Genomic DNA, 26,944 nt, shown 5'->3' with positions numbered 1-26,944 from the left:
ACTTCACCCACTTACACACACACACATACAGGAGCGGTGGATCCTAAGTCACGAGACCGCCTGAGCTGCCCTCAGTGAGCGGCAGGGCTTTAAAGGCAAACATGCAGGGGAGGGGCATCTCAGCCTGCACCCCCTGCAGGCTCTGCACCCCCAAGCCAGCCACGACCGACACAGCCACATCCTCTGACTAACCATCCAAATCTTCACTATCTCTTTGCCTTCACTGTTGGCCTTAGAGACAAATTCTCTTTCAGCCCCAATATCCTCCCTCCTAACCTATCACGATTCCAGGTGCTGACCTCGTGAGCTTATGGTCTAATTGGGCACAGTCATTGGTGCTTAAGTGCCGGAATAAGAATGGGCCGGAAAGGTTCACAGAAGCTTTACCTTAGAGCAGCGGTTCTCAACCTGTGGGTCGCGGCCATCGGAAAACACATATAGCATATCAGATTTTTACATGACGATTCATAACAGTAGCAAAATTACAGCTATGAAATAGCAACGAAAATAATTTTATGGTTGGGGGTCACCACAACATGAGGCACTGTATTCAAGGGTCGCGGCGTGAGGAAGGTTACAGCCTTAGAAGGACTCAGGTAGGAACAGCTGGGGAGGCTGAGGGGACTAGGCCTCGCCAGGCACCTGTACTCGCTCGTGTGCTCGTGCTGGGAACCTGACGCTGGCCAGGTTTCCTGCAGGTGGTCAGAGGCCGAGAAGCCTGGAGAGCCACTGAGCTTCGCCAAGAGTGTCCTCGGCAGGGAGAGCACATCTCTGTCGAGGCAACAGAGTGAGGGGAGGTGGACCAGGTTAACTGCCCAGAGGGGAAGGAGGGACACTTCCCTGGAAGCTCCCTGTAAAGTGGCTCTTGGCTCCCAGGAGCCAGCCCTGTGCGCTCCGCCTTGTCAGTAGGTCCTCGGGGAGCCACACTGATGGGCCCCCAGCTCTCCTGACTCTGGCCCCCGCACCATTTGGGTGTCCTGGTTTAGGATTGCGGACATCTGTAGGTGCAGGTGCTCTAGGAGCACAGGAGAGAGTGCTGTGGCCTGAGCAAGCAAGAACTAGGCTCTCAGGAGGCAGGAGAGCAAGGCCCGGCAAACTGCAGCGAGCGATTCCGCCGTTCCTGGCCGTTACATGAACAGACTCGAGTGTCCAAATGGTCCCAGTATTTCCAGAACAAAGTTTTTAGACAATTTCAAGGGGAAAGTACAGCAGTGGCCTTTGTTACTGACCTGAGATCTCACCTAGGGAGGTCAGCCCACACCTGGGCAGGAGATGCTTCTATGGCCAGAGCCTGTGAGCGGGAGGCGGGGGGGGGGCGGGGCCTAGGTGGCGGAAGCCATGGCCTCCTCCTCTCTGTGCTTGGCCTTACTGATGGGGTCCCTTGGCAGCATCAGTTCCTGCATCATGATGTACATGGGGCTTTGCGGGGAGAAGTTGTTTTTCTGAAGGAGGAAAAGGAAGGCCGACGGCTGACAAAAGGGATGGAAATGAGTTTTCTGGGAGAAAAGTCTTCCTGGGTCAGGATGGGTGAGGGGCTGCGGGACGTGGACAAAAGGCAGAGTGAGTATGTGCTGATCTTACAGCAAGACAGACTCACCGCCAGGGACAGCCAGAGCAGCCCCACGGGGCCCTTGGCCGCACTCTTGGAGGACTTGGAGAACTGCGCCTGGTACCGCACCACATTGAGGAAGCCCTCCAGCCCCACCTCGGTGATGCGGTTTCCTGGTGGAAGGAGCCGAAAATGCCTCTTACACCACCACCCTCAGGGGACACCCTCCACAGCCTCACTCCACCGCCAGCTCCCGGCTCGCCAGCTCTGACTCCTCTGCCTTCCCTCAGCCTTTTTCTTTTCCCCACCCCTCCTTCTCCCTCTCACTCCCTTCAACTGCCCGACCCAGGAGCTGACTTCCGCTCACTCAAAAGGGCCTCCGACATCATGATGGTGTCTCTCCAACCGGGGGAGAACCAGGTTTGAGGGGGGGTCGGGGTGCGCACCCTTAGGGCAGTATGGGCCTCAAGTAGCCTTGGGACAGGAGGGCAGGGCTGGCTGGCACACTTACGGAGAAGGTTGAGGTGCAAAAGGACCTTGTTCCCAAGCAAGAAAACTTTCCCATCTCGGTGTTCCACGGGCTCCAAGAGAGGGTTGACCATTTCGGTAGCTTCAACAATCAGCTGCTAAAGTAGAATAGAAATCGCAGCAAAGGAGAGGCTGGCCAACAGGTCACTCATTCATTCAGCATACATGTTTTGAGGGCTGGCTATAGTCCAGGCTCTGTCCTAGGTGCTGGGGATACAGAAATATGCCCATATCCTCAAGAAGCAACGGGGTGTGGGAGGCAGACAGTGAAATGATAATAAGGTATGTGTGCGTGACAAGTGGCAGAGGTCAGCGCAGGGTACTGCAGGGGCACAGAGGAGGGGCACTAGCCCGGTCTCCCAGCAGAGGTGGCCTGTGAGCTGAAGTCTGAATGGTACCCAGCAGGTGCCAGATGAAGATGAGAAGAAAGGTGTTCCAGGCAAACAAAGCAGGTGGTAAAGGCCTGAAACAGTACATGGCACACGGGTTTTCCCGTTTCCTAAGGGCTAGCGTGCCGAGGGCAGTGATGGGAGGGACTGGTGAAGAGAGGAGGAGAAGAAAGCGCCATAGTCCTGGGGAGAAACAGCAGCCTGGACAAGACGGGACAACAGAGTGCGAGGCACCTCACCCCCTTCTCTACCTGACCGTCCTCTTTTGCAAGGTCTTGTCTCAGATGCCAGAGAGGACTCCTAAGAGGGAAGGTCTCCTGATGGCCAGAGACAACCTCTCGGAGAGGACGGCTGGCAGGAGGGAGCTATGGGTGACTGGGAAGCAAGGAACAAATTGGTCCTAGTGGGAGGGAAAGGGAGACTCCAGGGCAAGGAGGGTCTGAGGCGCCTCACGCACAGTAGGGCAGCAGCACGACTATAGACGCCCTGTGCCCAGGGCAGCTGTCCCAGCGAACGTGGAGGTGGTGATGGTCAGTCAGTGGCGTTTTGGGAAGCAAACTGAGGTGAGACAGGATCAAAAGTGTGAGCTCCTAATGAGCAAGGAAAAAGCGGGGGAGGGGGCTCCTCAAGCCTGAAGGGAGGGGCATCCTGTTGTCCCCCCGCAAGCCCAGGCTGGGACGGGGGTGTCATGTGGAAGTGGCCGCTGCCACAGTACAGGACGCGCCGCCCCCACCCCCACCACACCCCGCCCGGAGCCCACCTCTGACTCCAGGAGGATGCTGCGCTTCTCCTTGCTCCCAGTCTTCTGCCCTTTCCCCCTGCTTGGCTTCTGCTCGGGGATGGTCACCTCTGGGGCAGGAAGAGGGTCAGAACGCACAGTGCAGACCTGTTACCACCCAGAGTCCCCGGAGAGAAGGGCTGGGCCAGGGAGGCGACTCCTCAAACTGGGTTTGGGTGCAACAGAAGCGGAGTTTGAGGGGACCCCAGCTGGAGGGGGTCCTCTTCTCAGGGCAAGGCCACGGGGTCGGGCCCAGGGAAGCGAGCTGCAGTGGTCAGGATAAGGGACTGGAAGGAAACGGACTAGAAAGGGATGTGCCCAGAAGACCAGCGCGTGCCTCCTGCACCCTGCCCCCCTGCTCCTTCCTCCACACCAAGAAGGGGTACCAGTCTCAGAGGGGCGCCAGCACTTACTCCCCTTGCTTGTCTTGGAGGCGTCTTCCTTCTTTAGGTTTCCTTGTATGGGTGACTGCCCAGACCCCGACTTCTCCTCTTTCTTCACCACTTCCTGTGAAGGATGTAAGAAGACAAATTAAAGTCCTCCCTCCTGAGGGGGTGGGGAGCCGGCTGGGAGGAGGCCAGTGTGGGACCCCTGGGCCTGAAGCCTTCTTGCCTCCCGCTCCCCGTGTCCCATGAGGTTTCCTCGCTGCTGCTCTCAAGATTGCCCAAGGCCCTCCTGCCCGCAGCACACCTACCCCTGCCTTCTCCTTTTTCTTGACCAGGCCCTTCAGGGTCTTTGCTGTCTGCGTCTTGTCCGCCTTGTCTATCAGCGCAACACTGCTGACTCCCACCAGCAGATTCTTCTCCCGTTCTGCTTTGGATTCCCCGTGTCGAGACGAGGAAGGCTGTGCCCACAAACAGGAGGGAACGGAGGCAGAGGCCAGTGCGCCTTCCCCAGCAGGGGGAGTGGGAAGCCTTGTGCCTGGGTGGCGGTCCAACAGGCAGCACCCCCCTCCCCGCCCCAGCTGCCTGCCTAAAGGCTAAAATAGTGCTGGGACTTCTGGGGAGGGTGGTGCTGTTGGGGAGAAACGGCAGAGGGACCCTGGGGTGGGGGTGGGGGCAGGGGCTCAGACTCTCACATTGTTCCCTGTGTGTTACACACATTTAATCCTCTCGACAAACATGCCAAGGTCACACGGGATTTCAAGTTCGAGCAGTCTAAATCTACTCCTTTCTCTTTCTTTTTTTAATTAAAAAAAATCCTCACCCGAGGATATGTTTTTATTGATTTGAGAGAGAGGAAGGGAGCGAAAGAAACATCGATGTGAGAGAAGCATCCATCAGCTCCCTACTGCACCCACCATGACCGGGAATCGAGCCCATGACCTTTACGTGTATGGGAAGATGCTCCAACCAACTGAGCCACACTGGCCAGGGCTTCTCCTTTCTTTTAACCAACACATTCTGCCCAAGGAGGGATTCTGCAGTGACAGCCCGAACGTTTGTGAGGCCAGTGCAGAAGCTGGGCAGGGGGACAGTCAGGACAGAAGACGAGCTGGGACAGGGCCAGCTTGCTGAGAAACAGCTGGCCGAGGAAGGGGCTGAGGCGCAGCTCACCGACCGCAAGTGCTCCTGGGCCCCCTTTCCCAGCAGGAGGCGCCGGCGCTCCACCACCTCGGTGTGTGTCAGCTCGAAGGGCTGCAGGACCTGGGCCGAGGCACAGCTGTCAGACCCTGTGAGCCCCATCCCCTCCTCCAGCCCGCCCAGCCGGCACACCGCACACCCACCTCGGCCAGCTTCAGGGCGCCTTTGTCCTGAATGCGGTTGTGGGCCAGGGACAGCCAGAGCAGAGAGCGGTTCAGCCGGAGGCCCTGAGGGTGGGGAGGGGCGTGAGCCCACAGACCTCGGGCTCAGGGGGTCCCTCCCTCCTGTGCACGCACATCCGCGATGTAGCCGGCGCCCTCGTCTCCGATGTGGTTGAAGCCCAGGTTGAGCGAGACCAGGGTCCGGTTGCAGGTGTGCAGCGTGGACAGGGCCTGGCCCAGGAGCTGCGCCCCATAGTCATCGATGTTGTTGTTCCGCAGAGACAAGTGCATGATCCTGGGCAGAGGAAGGGGACCGGTCACTGGAAACGCCGGGGCCTGGGGCATGAGGAGGGTCATGGGGTCTGAAGTCTGCGGGGCAGGAATTGAGGGTGGCTGGGGAGGCGCAGGAGGGGCAAGGATGGGTGGGGACTAGGCTGGCTTGCAATGGGGGCAGGCCCAGCGAAGGGGTGGTGGGAAGGAGACTCACGTGCTGTCCAGTCCCATGAGCTTGTGATAGGACTGCTCGGGCAGTGGGTTCCCCTCCAGAGACACCTTCCTGAGGGTGGGGCTGATCTGAGAACCAGGGGGCACCCCTGAGGCCAGTGGAGGAAGGGACAGAGGAAGTGAGGGGCTCAGAGGAGCAGCTTGAAGACAGAGTTACAGGATGGATCCCAAAAGAGGAAATTACATGAGAACTAAATTATATGTAATCCTCCAGACTAAAAATCCAGAAGTGTGGCCATGGGAAAGGCCCACTCCCCAGAATTAGCGACCTATGGTGGCGTGGCCTCTGGAATGACCCCGAGGACCCCCACTTCCTAGTGTCTATGCCCTTGTGTAACCCCCTTCCCTGGAGTGTGGCTGGACCTAGTGACTCACACCTGATGAATGGGATGTGGCAGAAGTGATGGGATGTCACTTCCAAGGTCAGCCTACAAAAAGACCGTGGCTTCCACCTTGGGTGCCCTCTGGCACCCTCTGGGTCCCCGCGAGCTGCCAGGTGGTGAGGGCACTCAGACGGCCTACGAGGGACTCAGGTGTGGACACGCCGCAACCTATCAACAGCCACTGAGTGAGCTCGGAAGCAGATGCTCCAAACCCAGGTGCGATGACTGCAGCCCCAGCCCACAGCTTTACTGCAACCTCACGAACACCCTGAGCCGGCAGCACCCACTGACCTGCATCCCGATCCATTTCACAGAGACTGTGAGAGGTTTGTTGTTTTACGCCCTAAACCCAGAGGCGATCTGTTCCACAGCAATAACTAATAACGTAAGTCCTATCCACAGGCAGGGCTTCTCGACGGTGCTGAGAGGATGGGGGCCTTTCCCAGTCACAACACAAATTGAGCTAATGGCTAGAAATGTCTCTATTTTAAAATTTCCTCCCATGGGGTAGCACTACCTCTCTGCTCCCGCTCCCTCTCCCCATGAACCGCTCTTTCACCCCCAGTCCCCAGGCTGCCCGGCAGCATCTGTTCCTACACCCTTCCCCCTCCCTCCCTGGACTGCCAGGTCCTGGAGGGCGAGAACCAGCCCTTAGTATAGCGTCAGGCGTCAGGCCCCAGGCATCGGGGAATCCCCCCCGCCCCCCCCCCCCCCCCCCCAGAGAGTGGTGGTAGGGCTGATGGAGAGCAGAGGCTGAGGCCCCGAAGGCCAGGCTCTTCAGGCGCTGGTAGAGGCAGAAAAGGGACTCTGCTCTAGTCAGATGGGAGCTTCAAAACTCAACGGCTATCAGCTACACGCTGCTTCCACAGGGACGCCAGCCCAGGCCCAGAGCAGCTGGGACTTGCCACTCCCTCCCCAAACGGCTCCCTCTGACCACCGACCGGCCTGGCTGCCAGGCACTGGGCCTCCCCGCCGGCCGTTCCCCTCTGACCTGAGTGTGGATGAGCAGAGAGGCAGCAGGGCGATGAACGTGGCCAGGGTCTTATCCGTCAGCCCCACCTTCCAAAAGCTGTCGGTGGACGGCCAGGAGCACAGCTGGAACATGGCCTCCTGCCCACATGGCCTCCCTGCCACACCCTCCCCCCCGCCTCCCCACCCAACCTCCCCAGGATCTTCCCTCTCTTCAGTTCTCTCCCCTGAGCCGTCCCGTCCCCCACATTGCCCCTCTCCCCCCCCCCCCCCCGCCGCCATGTCCCCTCACTTGATAGCCTGCAGCTGGCTGAGGGGGGGCAGGCATTTAGCGAAGATGCCCAGGATCCGCTCCTCAACCTTCCAGCCTAGGAAGGGAGAGAGAGAAGGTGCCTGGGGCCTCGGGGAGGGGCTGGTGGGGGGCTGGGAGGGCTGTGGGGGCGGGGCCCACCTCGGATGTAGATTTCCTTCACAGTCTTGTCCTCGGGCTCCAGTTCCACCTGGATTGTGGGCCGGAAGAACACGTACTTGCTCTCCACGCTGTTGAGGCTGCAGGAACCTGACAGGCGCTGGTCGTCTAGCAGGGAGAGGTGCCAGGAGACAGTGAGGGGCGGGGCGGGGAGGAAGGTTTGGGAGATGCTGGCAGGGCCACCGCTGCTGGGGCCAGGCTGGGGTCTGCGGGGTTTGGAGGGAGACTCCCCTACACTCCCACCTGCCCCCTGAAGCCACCCCCCCCACTTACACCCACCCTGCCCTGCGCCCCCCGCCATTCAGCCGTCCGCACAATGGGAGGCTGGGGATGGGTGAGGTGGCCGGGCGGGCACCCCAGCTCCACTGTCACTCACCGACGATGGGCTTTTCGGACACAGAGGAGGAAGGGAGGAAGGCCGGGTGCGGCCGGGGCCGGGTGACCACTTTGGGGAAGTCCGAGTAGCCCAGGCGGGTGCAGAGCTCCGCGAAGTCGGTCTCCAGGGACCCGGTGCACTGGTACTCCTCTGCGGGAGGGAGGGCAGCCGGCTTGGCGTCAGGGTGGGTAGGCCCCCCCTGAGGTGGATGGTCTTACAGGCATTTTAAAATGTCAGCCCCACGCTGAAAACAGCGGGAAATGAAGACGTGGGAGCAAGGACGATAGGGAGTGGAAATGTGCTGGCTTCTCCTCCCACCCAGTCAGTCAGGCGCTTCCACTGGCTCCCAGCTCCCTGGGGGGCCTCCCCAGGGTGTCCCCAGCCCAGCCAGGCCTGATGGGGGAAAAGAAGGAACTACCTCTTCACTCCCCTCCCAACCCACAGACCCCGAGGTCCAGCAGACCCGCAGGCTTCTATGTATTTAGCAAACATTTGTACGGCACTGACTCCTTTCCCGCGCTGTTCAAAAGCTTTAGAAATATTAAGTCATTCAGACAGATGCCCACCGCATCCCACTACTCAAACCTGAGTGAGGCGCTGCGTCCCCAGGGACCCTGCTTTTTCCTGCTCCAGGAAGAAGTGGTTCCCGGAGATGGGAGGGGAGCCCCTGGCAAATGGGAGAACCTGCCAGCTCCTCCCCCTTTAAGACTCTAATATTGGGTCCTCCCTTAGATACTCTTCCTTCGGGCTTAACTATCTCCATCTGCCTCCTCAATCCAGAAACCTGGGAATCATTCTTGCTATGTTCCTTTCTCTCCACCCCATCCAGTACACCAATTCTTATTATTTCTGCCTCCGAAGTAGTTCTCCCAGGAGCCTAACCCCTTCTCCCTCATACCCCATTCCAACCACCACTGTCTCTCACCTGGACTCTTGAAATATCTCATAACCCATCTCCCCGCCTCCGTTCTCTCCCCTTCCACTCCATTTTCCATACAGGGGGGGGGGGTGTTTAATGGCACTGGGGTTTGTCCTGTCTCTCCTGGAAAATGCTCTTTCTCCAGCTCTCATCATTGCTTGCTTTATGGGGAGTCCAGGAACAGCAAGTTCCTGCCCCTCTCGGGTGGCAAAGCTGTGGCTGTGAATCAAGACGCCTTCCAATAAACCCCCCTTTGTGGATCGCTAGCTTAGGCTGGGGTTCTACCACTTGCAACACACAGAGCCACACTCCTACCTAGACTTTTCTCGTGATTTTCTTACCACAGAGAATGCAAATTCCATGCACGCAGGACTGTGCCCATCTTTCTTTTTGTGTTGCATCTGGCTGAAGAGCAGGCACCTTCTGGTATCCCCGCGCCCCCCCCCCCCTCCTATCCTCCCTGGTCCTTCTTTTCTCGTACATCATATCACATCTTATTGTCTTTGTCAGCATCGCAGAGTGCGGTTTCTTTAAGATCAATTCAGTTCAAACATCTGCCAAGCTGAGATTCAAGGACTGTGATGTGAGCCAAACTGGGATTCATAGTCCAAGATGGAGCAGCGAGCTCGGCACACAGTAGGTGTGCGATGCATGCTTGTTGAACGGACAGGTGAGTTTGCCGTCGACAAAACACGTTTTCACCATCAGCTCCTTGTTCCTCACTCAATGGGCAGGGCATGACTCACATTTCCATACGGCAGGGAAGAGCCGTGCCCACGGCCACACACTTAACGATGGTGACCACGAATAACACTCCTGCATGTGCCAGGAGCTGGTACATTCACACACTGAACTTCAGCCGGTGGAGCCCTTTCCCTACAAGCACCTCTTGGCACCAGACATTCTATTATTATTTCCTGGATCACCTGCCTCACCCGCCCAGCACTCCAGGTCAGTGCCTGGCACAGCAGCGCGCCATCCAGCCCGGCTAATGGGAGCCGCAGAGGCTGGTGGTGGCACACAGAGCCTCGAGGCCTCGAGGCCCGACCCCCCAACGCCACCGCCAGCCTACCAGGGTTTTTGGGCTCCTCCTCGCCCACCGGCAGCAGCACGATCGGAGGCTTCTCCTTGGCCGCGCGATCCCCCTTCTTGGTCACCGTGCCCGACGACTTCTGGATCCCGGGACGCGGGGCCCTGGGGGAGGCTCCCTGCGCGCCCCCCTCGACGGACATGTCGGTGCCGTCCGCAGCGACTCTGGGGACCCTCCCGGGGGCGAGGAAGCAGGTGTGGACACGCCGGCTCGGGGGTCTCTACTCAGCATCCACAGCCTGGTGTGTCCGCAGGGGCCGCGGCGTAGCTCCCGCGTCCCTCTCCACGGCAACGACGCCGACCCGGCTGGGAGCGCACGCGGCACGCGGCCGCCAGGGGGCGCCGCCGACTCACACAGGGAGGGGCGGAGCCGAAGGTGGGGGTGCGGCGGCGGGGGGCGGGGCGGGGGGAGCGGCAGGACTTGGGCGGCAGAGATCCAGGGGGCAGGTGAGCCCTAGAGGGCCTGGCCCTGCGAACCGTTTGGGAAAGGAGCGAGCCAGGGTTCCCCCACGACCCAGGCAGAGCCGGGGCAGAGGGGACAGGGCTAGACGAGGCCAGAAGGAGGGGTGGGGGCGAAGGCCGGCGGGCGTCCAGCCACCCAAAGTTCCCCAGGAAACTGAGCCCGAGAAAGCGGGAGCTGGTTCAGCCTATCAGGAATGGGGTGTCTGAGGAATCTGGGGGGAGTCGGGGTGGGGCAGATCCGCTCTCTGGGTCTGCCTGCCCTCCTAGCCTGTAAGGAGGGGCTCCTGGTGGAAGGCCCAGAGAGACCCCGGTGAGCTGGTGTGGAGCTGGGTCCCTTTCTCCGCAGCACCTATCTGGCCTCCTCTGGGTCTGGGAACTTAGCTGATCTGCTGATGAGTTAATGTGTCTGGTAATGCTTTTTAGAAATCTTGAATTCTAAGTGCTCAGGCAGTCCAGACCCTGCTGGACCCTCGTTTGAGTATATCCTCTCCCATCCGCCTTCCTGCCTCCAGCCTCTCCCACCCCATCAGTTCCTCTGCCCCAGGGTCACTCCCAGCCCTTCCCACCTTTCAGCCTGGATGCAGCTCCCCTGGAGAAGTGCCCGTCTTTGGGGAAGGCTCCCACCTGTGCAGTCTACTAACTCTCAGGACGTGCCACCTCCCCTCTATCTGAGCACTTACCACAGTGTGACTGATACTTTGAATTCACTCAGCCACTCCGTCTTTTAGGGAACATTTATTGAGTGCCTACTGTGTGCCAAGGGGAACCAATGTCGAACATAAAGACAGGGAACTTACAGACTGGTGGGAGAAGCAGAAATTCATCAAAGAATCACATAAAGAAACAACACATTACAGAGGTGCCTGGTGCCCTGCAGGCCTTCTGCAGGCATGGGGGGGGGGGGGGGATGCATGCAGCTGTCATTAGCGCCATGAGAGAGGTGCTTCCCAGAGGAGGGGGTGTGAAGGACAAATGGAGGCTAACAGGTGAGTGGGGGAGGAGAGCATGCCAGACGTGTGAGGTCCCTGTGGCAGCAAGAAGTGTGGCCGACAGGAGGACCTAGAAGCCCGAGTTACTGAGGCAGAGTGACAGCGAACACAGTTCAGGGTGAGGCTGAAGGCACAGGAGGAAGCCAGCAGAGTCTTTGCTTAAGACAGCGGTTCTCAACCTGTGGGTCGTGACCCCTTTGGTGGTGGAAGGACCCTTTCACAGGGGTCGCCTAAGACCATCCTGCATATCAGATATTGACATGACGATTCATCACAGTAGCAACATGACAGTTATGAAGTAGCAACGAAAATAATTGTATGGTTGGGTCACAACGCGAGGAACTGTATTTAAAGGGCCAGAAGGTTGAGAACCACTGGCTTAAGGCCTTTGACAGCCTGACCCTGGTCAGGATCAATGGGGCAGCATGAAGACTCTCAGACAGCGGCCACCCAATCAGCTTGTATTTGGAGCAGTTGGCTGGAAGGAGCACTAAGTGAATGCAGGCAGCCGGTTAACTGGCTTGGGGCTGCCTCTCTGCTAAATGGTGAGAGCCATAGGAGAGGGCCTATCCCTGGTACCCTCTGAAAACACACACACACACACGCACACGCACACGCACATGCAGAAGCTCACATACGCACACATACCAGCACACACATACACAGAGCCCAGCCTGGGAGTGCAGAGAAAAGGTGCTCAATATACATTTTTTTTACATCAATATGAAATCAGAGTTATCCAGCAATGTCCAACCCACCAGTGTATGTACACAGGCCCTGGCAGCCTTGGGGGGCAGTGGGTTGGGGAAAGGGACTGCAGGCTTCCTGCCAACCAGGGTCCCAGTGTGGAGGCGGGAGCCAGGCTCCCATCTCTCTGTTCACTTCCTCTATTAAACTTGTTCATAAACATGTTCATGTTCACGGCCTGCCAGACCTCTCCCTGCTCCTGGCAGGGTTCAGCCGGCTCTGTCCCCAGCCTTGGGCAGCAAGAACAGGTGTGCTGGCCTCTGCACACCATCTTGGACCCTCAGGGGTCCCGGTGCTAAAGTGGGGGGGATGGGGGGTGCCGTACAGGAGGCAAGTCATAGTGTCCAGGGATGTGGCTGTTCTTGGGCGAGTCATAGTGGCCGGGGGTCGGGCCCAGAGGCTGGGGGTGCTGGGAGCCCACGGAGTCTGGGTCTGGAGACAGAGAAGGGACAGAATGAGGAGGAGGTGGCTCCTCCCCTTCTCCTCCTCTCCCCTCTCCAGACGCTTCTGCCCAAACAGAGCTGGTGCCTGGCTGTAGGGCCCTTTGTGCGGCTTCCCAGCTGCCAGCCGGGGAGGCCACCTTGACCTGCCCACCTCACAGGCTATGAGGACACCTGGACACCTGCCCGTGCAGCCCCCTTGCTCACCCCCTGCCTGGTTCCCCACTTGCCTGGGGACCGACTCCACAAGCCGGGTGCTACACAACCTCCATTTCAATCCTCAGCCCTGTGAGGTGGGTTCCACCGCTCAGGCTCTCCGCGGCACCGTGATTCCCAACGGCATGCCGGGCCTGGGCCCCAGTCAGACCCCCAAGGCCTTGCTCTTGCTGCCACAGCATGCCACCTCCACATTCTCTTCCTCTGTCCCTTTCTCCCTCCCTTGTCCCTTCTCCCTTCCACCTCTCCAGCCCCTGCCCCCGCGGAGAAGGAGGCTCACCATGGGGCAGGACACTAGGCTGCTCATAGGTACCACTGTCTCTCTGCGGCTGCGGCTGTGGCTGCGGCTGTGGGTATCGCGGCCTCTGGCTGGCCGGGAGCTGAGGAGGCTGCCTGTGGGGAGATCCTGAGGGGGGGCCTTTCATTTCCACATAGCTGCTCTCCCGGGGGCCCCCTAGCAGGCTGGGCAGGTCCCGGATGGTGGCGTAGGGGTTCTCACTGCTCAGGGAAGCCATACTGGCCCCCAGCCCGTCTTCAGAGATGGGTCCTGAGGAGGGGGGAAAGCATTCAGGCTCAGGGGAGGCACTGGCTCCTAAACAAACCCCAGTGCAGCCCCCCCGCCCCCCGCCCCTGTGCTCATACCTTTGCCGTAGAATGGGCCTGGGCCATTACTGTTGCCGTAGCTACAGCTGTAGCTTCGGTCCAAGCGGCTGCTACCTGAGGAGGAGGAGGAGGCCACCCGCCATCAAACTCCTGGGCTCCGTCTCCTCTAACCCTGGAGCCCAGAAGCCCCTTCTGCAGATGCGCACACTCAGACGGAGCAGGACGCGGGGCTGCACACACCCGCCCTCACCCGAGGCCTGGCCTTTAGGCTCCTACCCCTGTCCAGGTGCTTCCAGTCCGCAGGCAGCGTGGTGTGGTTGTCAGGCCCATGGGCCCCACCTGGCCGCTCAGGGGCCTGGAGGCTGGCAAAGAGCTGATTGCCAGGAACCTGATGGGGGAGGAGCAAGGATGGAGCTTTCCAGAGAAGCAGGTGTTTACCATCTCTCCCCAGCGCGCCCTCCCCAGCACTGACCTTGTTAGGGGGTGGAGGGTTAGGTGAGCACTGGGATAGGGTGTGGTAGCTGGGGTTTGAGTAGTAGTGACTGTAGCTCAGAGGGATATCTGCAAGGACAGACACAGGTGCAGGGTGACCCCCAGTCAGAGACAGGCCTGGGCCCAGGAATGCTATTCTGACCCCGGAGATGAGTCATCAGCCCCTCTGACCTCCCTTCCTCCCTCCCACTCCTCACTTCCCATCTTCCAGGTCCAGGGAGAGACCCAGGAGCCCCGGGCCTATGAGCCAGCCACTTGGCTGTGTCCCCTGCCCCCGGCACGCTCACCTGGCATGACATACTCAGAGCCATCCAGTCGCCCGCTGCTGTACGCCACTGCCAGGTGTTGGTGCTGCTTGCCTTTTTGCCAACGGCGGTAACCGATGAACAATGCCACCAGGGCCACCACCAGGGACCCCAGCACTGCGATGCCAATCACGGCCCCCAGTGAGTTATAGGGCACTGGAAAGGTAGGCATCATGGTGAAGGGTTCCTGGCTTCCTAGTGGGTAGGGCAGTCATTCAGAACAGCGTCTTGGCTCTGCTGGTGAGCTTGGGGGACATGCATGGGAGAGACTTCTAGGTGAGGGGCCAAGATCTTGGCAGAGACCCAGGCAGGTGCCCATGTCCTCGTTCCCTGGGGATATGAAAGGCCTAGAGGAGAACTCACCAATCCTGCAGGGGGCACCACTGTGCCCTGGAGGACACACACAGGCCCCGGTCTCTGGGTGGCACCTCTCTCCAAAACCACACTGGCATGGTTGGGAGCAATTGGCACCAAACATCCCTGGAGAACAGCCTGGGAGAGAGCCAGGGAGGTAGGCGGGGATCAGAGGTTGCCAGGACACAGGGCTAGGGCTGACTTGGGCGCAGGGGCATGGAGCTCGGCTTCTGTTGGTACCTTCCAAGCAGAGGTGTCCGGTCCAGCCTGGGGGGCAAAAACAGCTTCCATCCTGGGGGTGGCAGGTCCCGCCATGGTGACACTGGCAGGGCTGGGTGCAGCTGTCTCCCCAGCGCCCTGGAGGGCATGCTGCGGAGACAAGGTGCGCCTGCCTGGTGTGCCAGCCCAGCCCTCCTCCGCACTCACCAGATGAATCCTGGGCCCCAACAACACTGAAATCTTCCCCGCAGCGCTGGTCTCTCCCCCCAGGGACACCAAGGCTTTGGACAGTATCTACACTCGGATGACTCACAAACGCGGACCGGCAGACCCATGTGCCCAGCTGCCTACTTAACGCCTGCACTTGGCTGTCCAAAGGCCATTCCGAACGGCGTGGCAGGGCCCGGCGGCCAGAGCCGTCCAAACTACCCTGCGCTGTGTAGCTCTACACTTAAAAAAATGTTTTTTAAAACGTGACAGAAGTAAATGTTCTTAAGGTATAATTTTTGTGTATCTGCTGCTAGCAAATAATCTGATAGTAGTTACTCCTGAATTCTATGGCAAAACTCCTCACCAGGTAGACTTTTCTCTACCCGGCCTGACAATGAGCTTCCATCCAGCCTGTTTCATAGTAATAGCCTCTCATTTCCATTCTCAAAATCTATTTCACTTGGTTGTTTTGCATTAATCTTTTCCATGATGTTCTTCATATATTTATATGAGAAAGAAGCCATAAATTAATTAATTAATGGATAAGAAACCGAGCTTGTGGCCTGGCCGGTGTAGCTCAACGGCTGAGCATTGACCCAGGAATCAAGAGGCTGTTCGGTTCGATCCCGGTCAGGGCACATGCCCGGGTTGCAGGCTTGATCCCCAGTGCGGGGTTTGCAGAAGGTAGCTGATCGATGATGTTTCTCTCATTGATGTTTCTATCTCTCTATCCTTCTCCCCTCCTCTCTCTCTAAAATATCAATTAAAACACTAAAAAACAAAACAAAAAGAAACGAGCTTATGGCTTCCCTCACCCCCTTCCCTGTACTGCCCTTCCTGGGTCTCCCATGGAGAAGGTCAGGGAGTTGTTTCTCCTGGCTGTTCCTTGCTGCATCCGCAGCACCCAGAAGGGAGGCGGTGCTCAGGAAGGTTTTGTGTATGTTGTTTATATAACTAACTGAATCAAGGCAGGTCCAGAGGCTTTTCTACCCAGGAGCAGGAGAACAGAAGCCGCTGGTTCTCAGCCCACCCTCTGGCACACACATGCTCTCAGACACACAAGCCACCACGTACGTTGAGAACAGTCTGAGCCAGTCCAGCCAGCCAGGCAGTAGCAGGTTCCATTGGAGGGGTGGCAGGAGGAGTGGTTAGCACACTTGCAGGGCACACAGCGTTTGCCATAGCGGCCAGGCTGGCAGGCTGGGGGAAAAGGGCTCCTGGTGACTGGGGGCAAACAGCCCTTGATGCCATTATCTCCCTCCTTCCTGCCCACTGGCCCAAAGATTGGAATCAGTGGAAGAAAACAAGACGGGCAGAGTAGAAGGTTCTGACACTACACTGTGCCACACGCTGACAGGTGGGAGGAAGGGAGGGAGCCTCACATCTCTGGCAGGAGGGACCCCGGAATCCAGGCACACACACACAGTTGCCATTCTCGGGGAGGCAGGTGCCCCCGTTCTTGCAGGTGCAGGTGTTGCTACAGTTGGCTCCCCAGAAGCCCTCAGGGCAGGGCAGGTGGCAGCGGGTACCTGTAGGAGAGAGGAATAGGGTGAGCCTGGCCTGCCCCACCCCTCCCATAAGGGTTCTTCTGGACACATTTCCTGGGGTATATACCCCCAACTCCACAGGGGGCCTGGGGCCTGAATGCTCACCTGTCCAGCCAGCCTGGCACTGGCAGTGTCCATGAACAGGGTCACAGCCATCAGAGTGGTCACAGTCACAGCGATGGGCACAGCCTTCACCAAACTTCCCCTTCTTGGAGAGGGAGTGGAGAATAGGGCAGACGAGTCAGCTGAGGGATGCCATGCCCTCCCTCCCCCCAGGCAGGCAGGCGGTTGGGCACTTACTGGACAGGGGAGCTGGCAGTGGACCCCGTGCCACCCAGGGGTGCAGGTACAGGCTCCAGTCTGGGGGCTGCAGGCTGCCTCATGGGCACACTGGCAGCTGGCATTACAACCAAATCCCCAGGTTCCAGGTGGGCAGGGCACAGAGCAGTTACCACGCTGCCAACCTAGAAGGGAGGTGGGCAGGTAGGCAGGGGGACCCAGCTCCCCTCCCGGGTGAGCGCACACTAAGCACTGACTGTGCCAGGCTCCGTGCTATGAGTTGGGGGTGAAGCGGGGGTGCTCATGGTCCCTTACAAGAGACAAGCATAGCCCTGGCCGGCTTGGCTCCATGGATAGAGCGTCAGCCTGCGGATTGAAGGGTCCCAGGTTCGATTCTGGCCAAGGGCACATGCCTGGGTTGCGGGCTTGATTCCCCAATGCGGGGAGTGCAGGAGGCAGCCAATCAATGATTCTCTCTCATCACTGATGTTTCTATCTCTCTCTCCCTCTCCCTTCCTCTCTGAAATCAATAAAGAAATATATATATTTTTTAAAAAAGAGACAAGCATATAAACTGTTAGATGTGGAACAAAAGGCTAAATGACCGCCAGCCACGCATCACCCCATTCTGGGTCTTGGATGCCTCTTCTGCAGAATGAAGGGGGTTGGCAGCAAACCCAGTGCTTACAGAGGCCCCAACAGGTGACTAAACGAATTATCCCGACCATGTGCACGACTACAGGGAAGAGTGGGAACCGGAGACTGGAGGTTTGTTAAACATACTAGTAATAGAGAGCGAGCCAAACAAAACACGCCTGGGTCAGAACCCCGCCTGCAGACTGCCACCCTGCACCCCTGGGAGATCCCGGGGGCCCTGGTTATGTATCGCTGAGGGTGAACACGGTTCACCAAAGAGGGGCCTCCTGGGCTGGGCCTTTAAGGAGGAGTGGGATTCCTGCAGCAGAAGAAAAAGCAAAGTGGAGATTCCAGGAAGGAAGTAGCCTGGCTGCTTTCCCACGGTCCAGCTGCTGCCCAGCAGCTCCGCCCTGACCGCGCCGCCTCCCTTCTCTCCGGGGCCCCGCCCCCAAACCGCCCCTCCCGGACGCACCCCATTACCTTCCTTGCAGATGCAGGCGCCGTCGACAGGGGAGCAGGCGATGGCATTCTCGCAGGAGCAGCGGGAGGAGCAGTTGAGTCCGTACGTGTCGGGCGGACAGAGGCTAGCGCAGTGCCGACCCTGCAGGCGGCGGGCGCACTGGTGAGCGGCGGCCCCTCCGCTCCTCCCGCCCGTCCCGTCCGCGGGGCGCGCCTCACCGTGTAGCCGGGCGCGCACCGGCAGAGGCCGCTGTCGGGCAGGCAGAGGCCGCCGTGCAGGCAGAGGCAATGCTCCCGGCAGCCGGGCCCGTGCGTGTCCAGCGGGCAGCTCTCGTTGCAGTGAAGGCCGGCCCAGCCCGGCTGGCACGAGCACTCCCCGCTCATCGGGTGGCAGCTGCGGGCGAGGCAGGCGCTGCGCTCTGAGCCGGGGCCTCGGGCCAACCCAGACCCCTTTGAGGGGGACAGCCCACGTTGCCAAGGGAGGGGGCCCTAAGGAAGGCTCGGCGCTGTTCCCAGAGCGCCCCGCTACCCGCTTTTCCCTTCGGTGACATCCATCCCGCCCTTGGTTATGCCCCGGACACGACTCAGGTGGCGTCAGCACCCAAGGCCTCTCCCGCGGGCCTCCTGAGTCCCAGTCCCTGACCGAGGCCCCAGGCCCACCTGAGGCTGTGCTCTGGGTCGCAGGTGCAGGGCATCTGGCAGCTGAGGCCATAGAGGCCGTCGGGGCAGAGGCGCTCGGTGCAGCGGTCCCCGGTGAAGCCGTGCTCGCACAGACACGCGCCGTTGGGGAAGCAGCGGGCCCCGGGGGCGCAGTCGCAGGTCTCCACACAGTCCTGTCCGAAGTGGCCCACCGGGCACTCCTCTTGGCACCTGGGCGCCCAGCTGAGTGAGCCTGGCCACGCCCACCCTCCTGGCCCGTCCCCACCGCCCCCGCCCTCACGAAGCCGCTCACCGCTCCCCCATGTAGCCAGGAGCGCAGCTGCACTGCCCAGTCAACGGGTTGCAGAGGCCACCGTTGTGACAGCGACATTCCTGGGAGCAGTTGGGTCCATGGAAGCCCTGGGCGCAGGGCAGGGTGCAGATGGCGCCCTGTGGAGCGAGAGGTTGACAGATTCCCTGGCACCGGGTTTCCGCTGGTTCCGGGACCCTTGAATACGCCCACACCAGGAGCCCTCAAACCCCTCCAGGGCCCACAAGCCACCCACTCCACGTAGACCAGCGGTTCTCAACCTTCCTAACGCCGCGACCCTTTAACACAGTTCCTCGTGTTGTGGTGACCCCCAATTTCATTGTTACCAATTGAACATAATTAAAGCCTAGCGATGAATCACAAAAACAATATGTAATTATATATGTGTTTTCCGATGGTCTTAGGCGACCCCTGTGAAAGGGTCGCGACCCACAGGTTGAGAACCGCTGATGTATACCCTCCTTCGAGCCCTATCAGACCCTCCTGCAGGACTGTCCCCAGGTCCCCACCCCGACTCAACGGGCCCCACCCTTCATACCATCCAGCCAGGTGGGCAGCTGCAGGAGCCTCGGGAGGCCTCGAAGACACCCCCGTTGTGGCAAGGAGAGGTGCTGGGGCAGTGGAAGCCAACAGTGTCCTGGAGACAGGACACCTCACAGCTGCCGGGCAGAGCAGGCGAGGTCAGTGTGGGTCAGCGTGAGCACGCAGTACTCGCCTCCCCTTTGCCCCTAAGGCCTGACTTCAGGGCTCCGTGAGCACCGCCCCCCGCTGCTCCCCTTGTAGGGGACTCAGGCATCAGAAAGCAAAGCTTTCCAGGACTGGAAATGGCGGGGACACAGCCCCACCAGGAGGCTCCAGACACCGGTCCACCTCCACCTTGGCGCGTGCTGTTCCTTCTGGGGGAGCCCCTGCCTGCGTGGGGGCCTCAGCTCCGGAGCTCCTCCCTGTGGCCGGTCATGGGGTTCCCACCCAGTGAACCTTCTCCTTCCGGGGGCTCCCTGCGCCCCCCCCCTACTTGGCCTTGCCATAGGGCTCCCTGTCTCAGCCCCACTTTATGACACGCTTCCACACACAGGCTCTCTCGTGTTATCTGCACAGGAACCTTCCCACGTGGATAACGCTGCTGCCACAGCACAGACAGGAACCAAGCTCACAAAGTCAATGATTGGCTCAAGGTCACTCGACCAGTGAGGGCAGAGCAGGGACTAGGACCTCGGCCCCTTGACGCCACCCCTACATTTGGAACCCGTCGGAGTTCCCGCCTATGCCCATGTGTGCCAGTGCGGTCCTGTGCCTGTGACCCCATTAGTGTGCTTGTCCCCCACTACGCACCTGGGCCCCGTTCTCTCTGGGGGGCAGAAGCAGGCTCCAGTCTGGGGGTCACAGGGTGCCCCATGGCAGTTGCAGGAGAGCTGGCAGGCAGGGCCATAACGGCCAGGGGAGCAGGGGTGAAGGCAGTGGGGGGGCTGCAGACCAGAGGGGCAGGAACATGCCCCACTCTTGGGGTCACAGGAGCTGCTGTTGCCACAGCTGCAGGGCTTGTCACACTGTGGTCCCCACACTCCCGGGGGACAGTCTGTGAGATGAGGAGGGTGGAAGAGGTTACCAGGGGTCTCACCCCCCACCCCAGCCTCCAGTTAATCCCTGTCTCTGCCTCCCATCCCCCACAGACGCCATGTCTGGCTTGGCCCAAACTCTACCACATCCCCGGAAAAGGCAGCGTAGAGCAGCGGTCGCCAACCGGTGGTCCGTGAGGTCCGAAAGGTTGGCGACCGCTGGCGTAGAGCACATCCCAAAGGGGGTCTGGTGGGAACTGCCCCGGGGGCCCGGGCACAGGCTAGGAGGGTGTGCCCGAGGCTCTGCAGTCACCAGCCACTCACCACTGGAGCAGTCGTCACCTCGCCAGCCTGGCACACACTGGCACTGATTGGGGGCCACACAGCGGCCATGCACACACTCCTGGACACAAAGTGCTGGGGCAGAGACGGGGGAGCGGGAAGAGGCTTGCACGCCTGCCCGCACCCACCTTCACACTCTGAAGTCTGACCCCACCTCCCCCCCACACCAGGGCCCGGGGCTCTCTAAGCAGCATGTCTGCCTCCAACACGCAGAAAGGCTGAGGGACAAGGATTCCGGGCTCCCCGGCCCCCCTGGGAAATTCTCGAGGCCCCTTCCTTGAGAAAACGGGAGAGGGTCCTCAGGTAGCAACTAGACAGGATGCTGTCCCGAGAGAGGCTGGGGTCCAGGTGGGTCAGGCTTGGCAGGGGCTGGTGATGGCCAGAGGTGAGGCAAGGAGAGAGAGGCACAGCAGGCCCCAGTCTGGGGGTTTCAGGGTGTTGGGGGGTGGGAGGCAGGGACAGGAGAGACTGAACAGCAACAGGTCAGAGACAGAGAGACGGGGACAGGAAGAGACAGTGACAGACGCAGCCACGACCCTCCCCCCCACCCCCCCACCCCCCTCCCCCCCCACACACACACAGTGAGAGACGCAGGCAGACCAGAGACAGAGGGAGAGCACAGGAAGACAGGAGGCAGGACAGACTGCTGAGGGGCATGAGGAGGGAGGGGAAAGGGGTCAGCTAGCGGCAGCAGCTGTGTCCTTAGGGACAACGCCAGGTGAGCGGGAGGAGGGGACACCCAAAGGGCAGAGGAGTGGCCCTACCCTGGTGGATGCAGGGAAGGCCTAGAAAGGGTGGGCTGGGCCCCTCCCATCCCACGCCCCACCCAGGACTCACGCACGCAGGCCTCACGGCTCTCGTAGAAGCCCTGGCAGCACTTCAGGCGCTTCCGGTGGTCCGTCTTCACCACCTGGCGGTAGACAGTCCTGTAGACAACCCTGGGGAGGCCCGGAAGGGCCGTCAGTCTCCCTGCTGAGGTCCCCCCCCCGCCCCCCCATACAGAGCAGCACTGTGGGAGGCCTGGGGCCTGTCCAACCCTCTGGGCTGGGAGAGCTAGACCACACCAGCCCCTGAGGGCCCGGAGGCCAGATGCTTCCTCCAAACTCTAAAGGTTCCTCCAGAGAAAAGAATGAGGGTGTGTGGGAGCAGGGGCAGCCCGTCGGCCCAGGAGGGGGCAGGGCACTCACGTGGGCTGAGGGCAGGAGTGGGGGCTCTGCCAGGGCCGACTGCAGGTCTCCGAGGGGAGCAGACTGAAAGGCCGGGAGTGGGACTCCTTGATGGTGGTGGTGAAGCTGCAAGACAGGAAGGGGTCAGGGCCCCGGCAGGGGAGGCCTGAGCTGGCACGGGGGCCGTGAGAAGCAGGGGTGTGAAGCTTGGCCACAGTGAGGAATCACCACCCCAACATTTGGGCTTGCTCCCCCAAACCTAGAATGAACCCTCATCCTGCCCTCCAATCTGAAGGGATCCTCCCAGAATTAGAATATTCCTGGGACCCCCCACTCCCCCATCAGAGCCCCTTCTCACCCTATAGGACCAGAGCTGGCAATGTTTCCTTCCTCCTCTTCCCATGCAGGGAGATGGAGCTACCGCCCACTCGTGGGTTGCAGCATTTCTGGCCGAATCCTGCCCTAGGCCTGTTTCCCAACCCTGTCCTCTCTGCTTGGTCCCCCCCCCCGCCCCCCCACCCCCCCCTACCCCAGCACAGAAAATGGCTCCCACTCTGCGCCCTGTCCTGCAGCCAGACTCCCACCCAGACCAAGGGACTGGGATAAAGAAGGGACAGACAGGGTCAGAGCTGGGATGGAGATTGAGACAAGGTCAGAGATGGGGAGAGAGTCAGAGGCAGCCATGGAGGGGAGGAGAGAGCAGAGCAGAAACAGGCAGGAAGTGAAGGCTGGAGGGAGGGCGGGAGGTCAGGGAAGAGGGGCCCTAGTGGGGAGAATGGGGAGCCGGGGGCTTGGAGCCCTTGAGGTACAGCAGGGGCCCCTCTCACCTTTCCCAGAAGCTGCAGGTATTGGGGTCATTGGGCTTGAGGGTTCCAGCCAGCCCCAGGCCCAGGGCCAGGAGGAGGGAGCGCAGAGGTGGCGACATTGCAGAGGCCTGCGACATGACGTGGCCGGCGAGGGGCACTGCAGCCACAGCCTCAAGGACCCAGGCTCTGCGGAGACCTGAGCAGGGTGGCAGAAGGGAACAGGCTGCTGCCTCTGCCTCCCCTGCCCCCTGCGCCCTGGCCCAGCTCCCAGGTCTCGTTCCTGACTGGGGGGTGTGCCCCTTGCTCACACTGCCTCCTCTGCGTAGCCGTCCTCCCTCTGTTCTGCACCTGAGTTCTCACCTTTAAGGTCTAGCCCCAAGTGCCACCCTTGCATCTCTGCTCCTCGACCCTCACTAGCAGACTGCCCCACCCATCCCTTCTGGAGCCCCCGGCACCTCCACCCCCCCCACACACACACGCACACGCACACGCACACGCACACGCACACCACGGTTCCAGTGCCTATTTCCTGATCATGGCCTAGAGGCAGGGACCAGTGCCTTTTCTTTCCGAATCTCCAGCCCCAACCCAGCCCTACCCGGGGCACTTCGATATTTACACCAAGATTCGAAACTAGAGCCAATGGGGGCAAGTTACAAGGGAAGCCAACTTGGGCTCAGCTGGAGGAAGAACTTTCTAACAGTCAAAGCAGTTCAGGAATGGAATCGGCCACCTCGGTGGTGAGCTCCCGTCACTGGATGTATGCAGGCAGAGGCCACAACCGCCCTGATGTCGTGGCAGGCTTCCTGCGCTATGGGATGGAAGGAGGTAGGCTGGGCCCAGGCGACCTTTGAAGGCGGCCCCTCCCAACCTCTGTGTGTTGGCACCGCTCAGATGGACCCATGAGGACCCACAGTGCTCAGCTCCCAGCTCCTGAGGTCATATAAGTAGCTTGAAGTCAGGCACGGGGGATTATTTACACCCGGGGTCCTCAAACTTTTTAAACAGGGGGCCAGTTCACGGTCCCTCAGACCACTGGAGGGCCGGACTATAGTTTAAAAAAAAACAAACTATGAACAAATTCCTATGCACACTGCACATATCTTATTTTGAAGTAAAAATACAAAACGGGAACAAATACAGTATTTGTATTTGCACGTGGCCCGCGGGCCGTAGTTGGAGGACCCCTGATTTACACTATGGAAATTGGCAAACACACACCAGGCCGGCCGCACACAAACACACACCAAGTCAGTTGTTAAACTCTTGCCAGCGCATCACTGCACCCAACTCCAAGAGCTGTCACCAGAGGGGGCCCCCAACCTGGCCCTGGGTTTAACCACCCGAGGGGGCCCCCAACCTGGCCTCGGGTTTAAGGAAAGCCCCCATCAGCCATCTGGAAGCGGACTCCTCTCCATCTCCTCCACCCCTAGCCTCGCCCAGTGGGTGGGAAGCGGGTCAGGACTCAGATGAAGTCTGTTCTGGGAGGCTGAGCTCCTGAGTGGCCGCCCCCGCTGCTGGTTTCAGATTCCATGTTTAACGTTCCTAAAACTTGCCCTGGTTCCTGCTCTACACCTCCCAGAGGCGCCCACATCTGCTTCTGATTTTGGAGCAGAAAGGTCGGCTGCTGGCCCCTTGTACCCCTGAGTATCTCTGGAATGTTCGATGCCTGGCCCCACCCCATGCCCCCCACCCACACACTCCCAGGGGCCCCAGAGCTGCTCCCAGCTCCAGTCAGGGCGGCCCTCCTTCCCTCCGTCTCACCGGAAGGACAGACCCCACACAAAGGCAGCACCTCTCCTCCTGGTGGCCTCCCTCCCACTGACAATCTTTTTAAAAAATATATATTTTATTGATTTTTTTACAGAGTGGAAGGGAGAGGGATAGAGCGTTAGAAACATAGATCAGCTGCCTCCTGCACACCTCCTATTGGGGATGTGCCCGCAACCAAGGTACATGCCCTTGACAGGAATCGAACCTGGGACCTTTCAGTCTGCAGGCCGACGCTCTATCCACTGAGCCAAACTGGTCAGGGCCCACTGACAATCTTTACCCTCGCCCTCTGGTCCCGCAGAGCAGCACTCCACCCCCACCCTGGCTACTGTCCCATCAGCTCCCTGGGGGCACATCTCCCCTTGGGCTTTTGTGCTTCCTCCCCCCAGGCCTCAGGGCCCACTAACTCACTACAAGTCACTCCCCAGGCCCCTACAGCACCCAGAACTCAGGTGAGCCCAGCACTGTGCTGTCTGTGTGGTAGGGCACCGCGGCCTCAAGGCCAGAGAGTGTCCTGGGGGACCCTGGTGCTTGGGATATAGAGCCTGAAAACAGGAAGTGAAGACTAGACAGAATGTGCATTTGGGGGAGGGCAGCAGGGAGTGGGGTGGCTCCATCTTCCCACTGCCCTCCATGTGGGATGTGGGGGATCCCTCTTTCCAGTGGCTTCACTCTGAGTGGGTGAAGGGACTCGGCCTGTCCTCCGGGACCAGTAGTGTCCTTCAGATCCCATAGCCTGTCCCAGTGTGCCACCCCCCTCCCAAACAGAGCTGGCTCCTTCCCCCAACGTCCCCAAGCTGCTACTCCCTCTGTCCCTGCCCCTGCCCTGCTCTAGCCACCTTCCCGGCCCAGTCCTACCTCCAGGGCTCGCCCTGTCTGCTCCCAGCTGACCTCCCACGTCTCCCTCCAGTGCTCCTGAGCCCTCCACACATCACCCTGTCCACATTCCACTCTTGCTGAGCCCTCATGGTGGCCCTGGCATGGGGTCCCTGTCCTCAGGCTGGAACTCATCTGTCTGGATCCAGGACCTTCCCTGGGTAAGCCTCATCTCCAGCCACACCAGGACCCCAGGCTCCCCCTGGCTGGGATCTGTCTCCAGTTAGAGGCCCCAGTGAGGTGGGGAAACCTGCAGCAGGAAGGACAGCGGCAGGAGGAGGGGCCTTGCAGATTGGGCTCCTGGCCCACAGAAAGTCCTTCTTCCATTCACATCAGCTCCTCCCACCATCAGCCCCTCCCACCATCAGCCCCTCCCACCATGCCCTCCTCCCACCAACCCCTAGGGGAGATGGCTCTCCAGGGTCTCTGAGAGGCCTGGAGGTGGGCAGGGAGCGTGAGGATAGCTGGGCTCGCATTGCCAAAGGGCCTCATGGTAGGACGGGAGTGTATCAGCTACTTGGTAGTGGGGCTGGAAGCCAGGGTGTGGTCTGGGAGACCAGTGGGTAGTCAGCAGGGAGCGGGGAGATGGGATGGGGAGCCTGGAAGGGAGGAGAAGGGTTTGGCCGAACCTGCCTCAGCCCCTGAGGAGGGTGCCCAGGCCTGACCAGGGGCCCAGAGCCCCAGCCTGGCCTCCCAGGCTTGTTCCCTTCAGAGCCTTTTTGCTCCTGAGGGGCAAGGGCGCCTGAGGCCCTGGTCCATTCTCTCCCGGCCCCTCCAGTCCCAGCAGCACTGGGCCCATGTGATTACATGAGCCCCTCAAGGGGGTCAAATCAGACAACTGCTGGCGCCCCATCCCACCCCAGGGGCCCTCAATTCATTCACTGAGATGTGCCCCCAGGACCCCCCTCTGCTCCTTCCCATGCCGAAGGCCCCTCCCCCCGTGTAATCCCCGTCCTCCACTGTGTCTCTGGTTTGAGGGACCCAGGCCCCTTCCCTCACAAGAATGATAATGTGAGCCCACACGTGGGCCACCGTGTTGAGCAAGGCAGGGTGCTTATTTAAAGCTTGTCAGCCCATCGCGGTAGGTATTATTTATTACTCACTTTACAGATAAGGAACCACAGGCACAACGAAGGCAAGTCACTTGCCCAAAGCCACACAGCCAGTAGCATCAGAGCTGGTTCCAGTCTTTTCGGAGCCCAGGCAGGAATCCCAGGGGCTTTGTATCTCTTTTTTAAAAGCCTCCGTGGTGGAGAGCGGGGAAGCCTGGCGGGCGAAGGGGACGGGGCTGCAGCAAGGACAAGTCAGAGGCGTGGGAACGGGATGTGTTTACAGTCAAGAATGAGCTGACACGTCTCTCTCCTCCACCTCGAGATGCAAAGCAGCTGGGCTCCGGGCCAGGCCCCCAGGTCCCAGTCCTGTCTGAGCAGCCCCGGCAATCTGCCCTCTCTACCCCCAAACCCACACTGAGCCCAGCCCAGCCCAGCTCATCCTCCCCTGCTCTTCTCCAAGCTCAGCCTGATTTTCTCCAGTGGGGAGCCCACTGCCCTCATTGTGCCACAGCCCCTGCTAGGAGGAGGGGGGTGAGGCGAGGCCTCTGGGAGAGTTCCTAGCAGACAGAGGATCCATTTCTATAGAGAGCAAACGGCGAGCGCGGGGCTGATGGAGTAGGCCAGCAAGAGGACCTTCCGCACCGTCCCTCCCAGCTTCTCTCCTCTGGGAACTGGCGCAGCAAAGGACGCCCTCTGAGTTCTGCATCCCCTCCCACCCGGCTCAAGCGTGGGTATGAACCCCGTGTAT

At 60.1% G+C, this 26,944-nt stretch overlaps 2 protein-coding genes across 2 annotated transcripts; both read right to left on the bottom strand.

Annotated features, from left to right (window-relative positions):
- Positions 1-492: 492 nt before the first annotated feature.
- Positions 493-9,840, bottom strand: LRRC71 (leucine rich repeat containing 71; the record flags this gene model as incomplete). Its single annotated transcript, XM_081112352.1, has 15 exons — positions 493-1,442; positions 1,598-1,722; positions 2,061-2,172; positions 3,227-3,315; positions 3,658-3,751; positions 3,939-4,088; positions 4,801-4,890; positions 4,971-5,054; positions 5,124-5,283; positions 5,476-5,544; positions 6,867-6,944; positions 7,137-7,212; positions 7,296-7,421; positions 7,690-7,839; positions 9,681-9,840. The coding sequence occupies 15 exons, from the start codon at positions 9,838-9,840 to the stop codon at positions 1,323-1,325; spliced, it is 1,683 nt and encodes a 560-aa protein (XP_080968478.1). The 3' UTR covers positions 493-1,322.
- A 1,045-nt stretch (positions 9,841-10,885) lies between these two features.
- On the bottom strand, positions 10,886-22,632 carry PEAR1 (platelet endothelial aggregation receptor 1; the record flags this gene model as incomplete). The annotated part of the gene is made up of 22 exons (XM_081112509.1): positions 10,886-12,327; positions 12,832-13,098; positions 13,194-13,268; positions 13,431-13,542; positions 13,627-13,715; positions 13,934-14,146; positions 14,315-14,443; positions 14,546-14,674; positions 15,809-15,934; positions 16,117-16,263; positions 16,387-16,489; positions 16,582-16,745; positions 17,677-17,797; positions 17,875-18,049; positions 18,316-18,525; positions 18,608-18,744; positions 19,164-19,284; positions 19,958-20,201; positions 20,506-20,598; positions 21,361-21,461; positions 21,711-21,815; positions 22,517-22,632. 22 exons carry the CDS (start codon positions 22,630-22,632, stop codon positions 12,191-12,193), a joined length of 3,114 nt encoding a protein of 1,037 aa, XP_080968635.1. The 3' UTR covers positions 10,886-12,190.
- Positions 22,633-26,944: the final 4,312 nt, after the last annotated feature.

The sequence above is a fragment of the Myotis nattereri genome (genome assembly GCF_964212035.1).
Source record: "Myotis nattereri genome assembly, chromosome: 18".
Taxonomy (NCBI): Eukaryota; Metazoa; Chordata; class Mammalia; order Chiroptera; family Vespertilionidae; genus Myotis; species Myotis nattereri.
The sequence above is the reverse complement of the archived record's forward strand: the minus strand, read 5'-3'. Positions and strand labels throughout refer to the sequence as shown.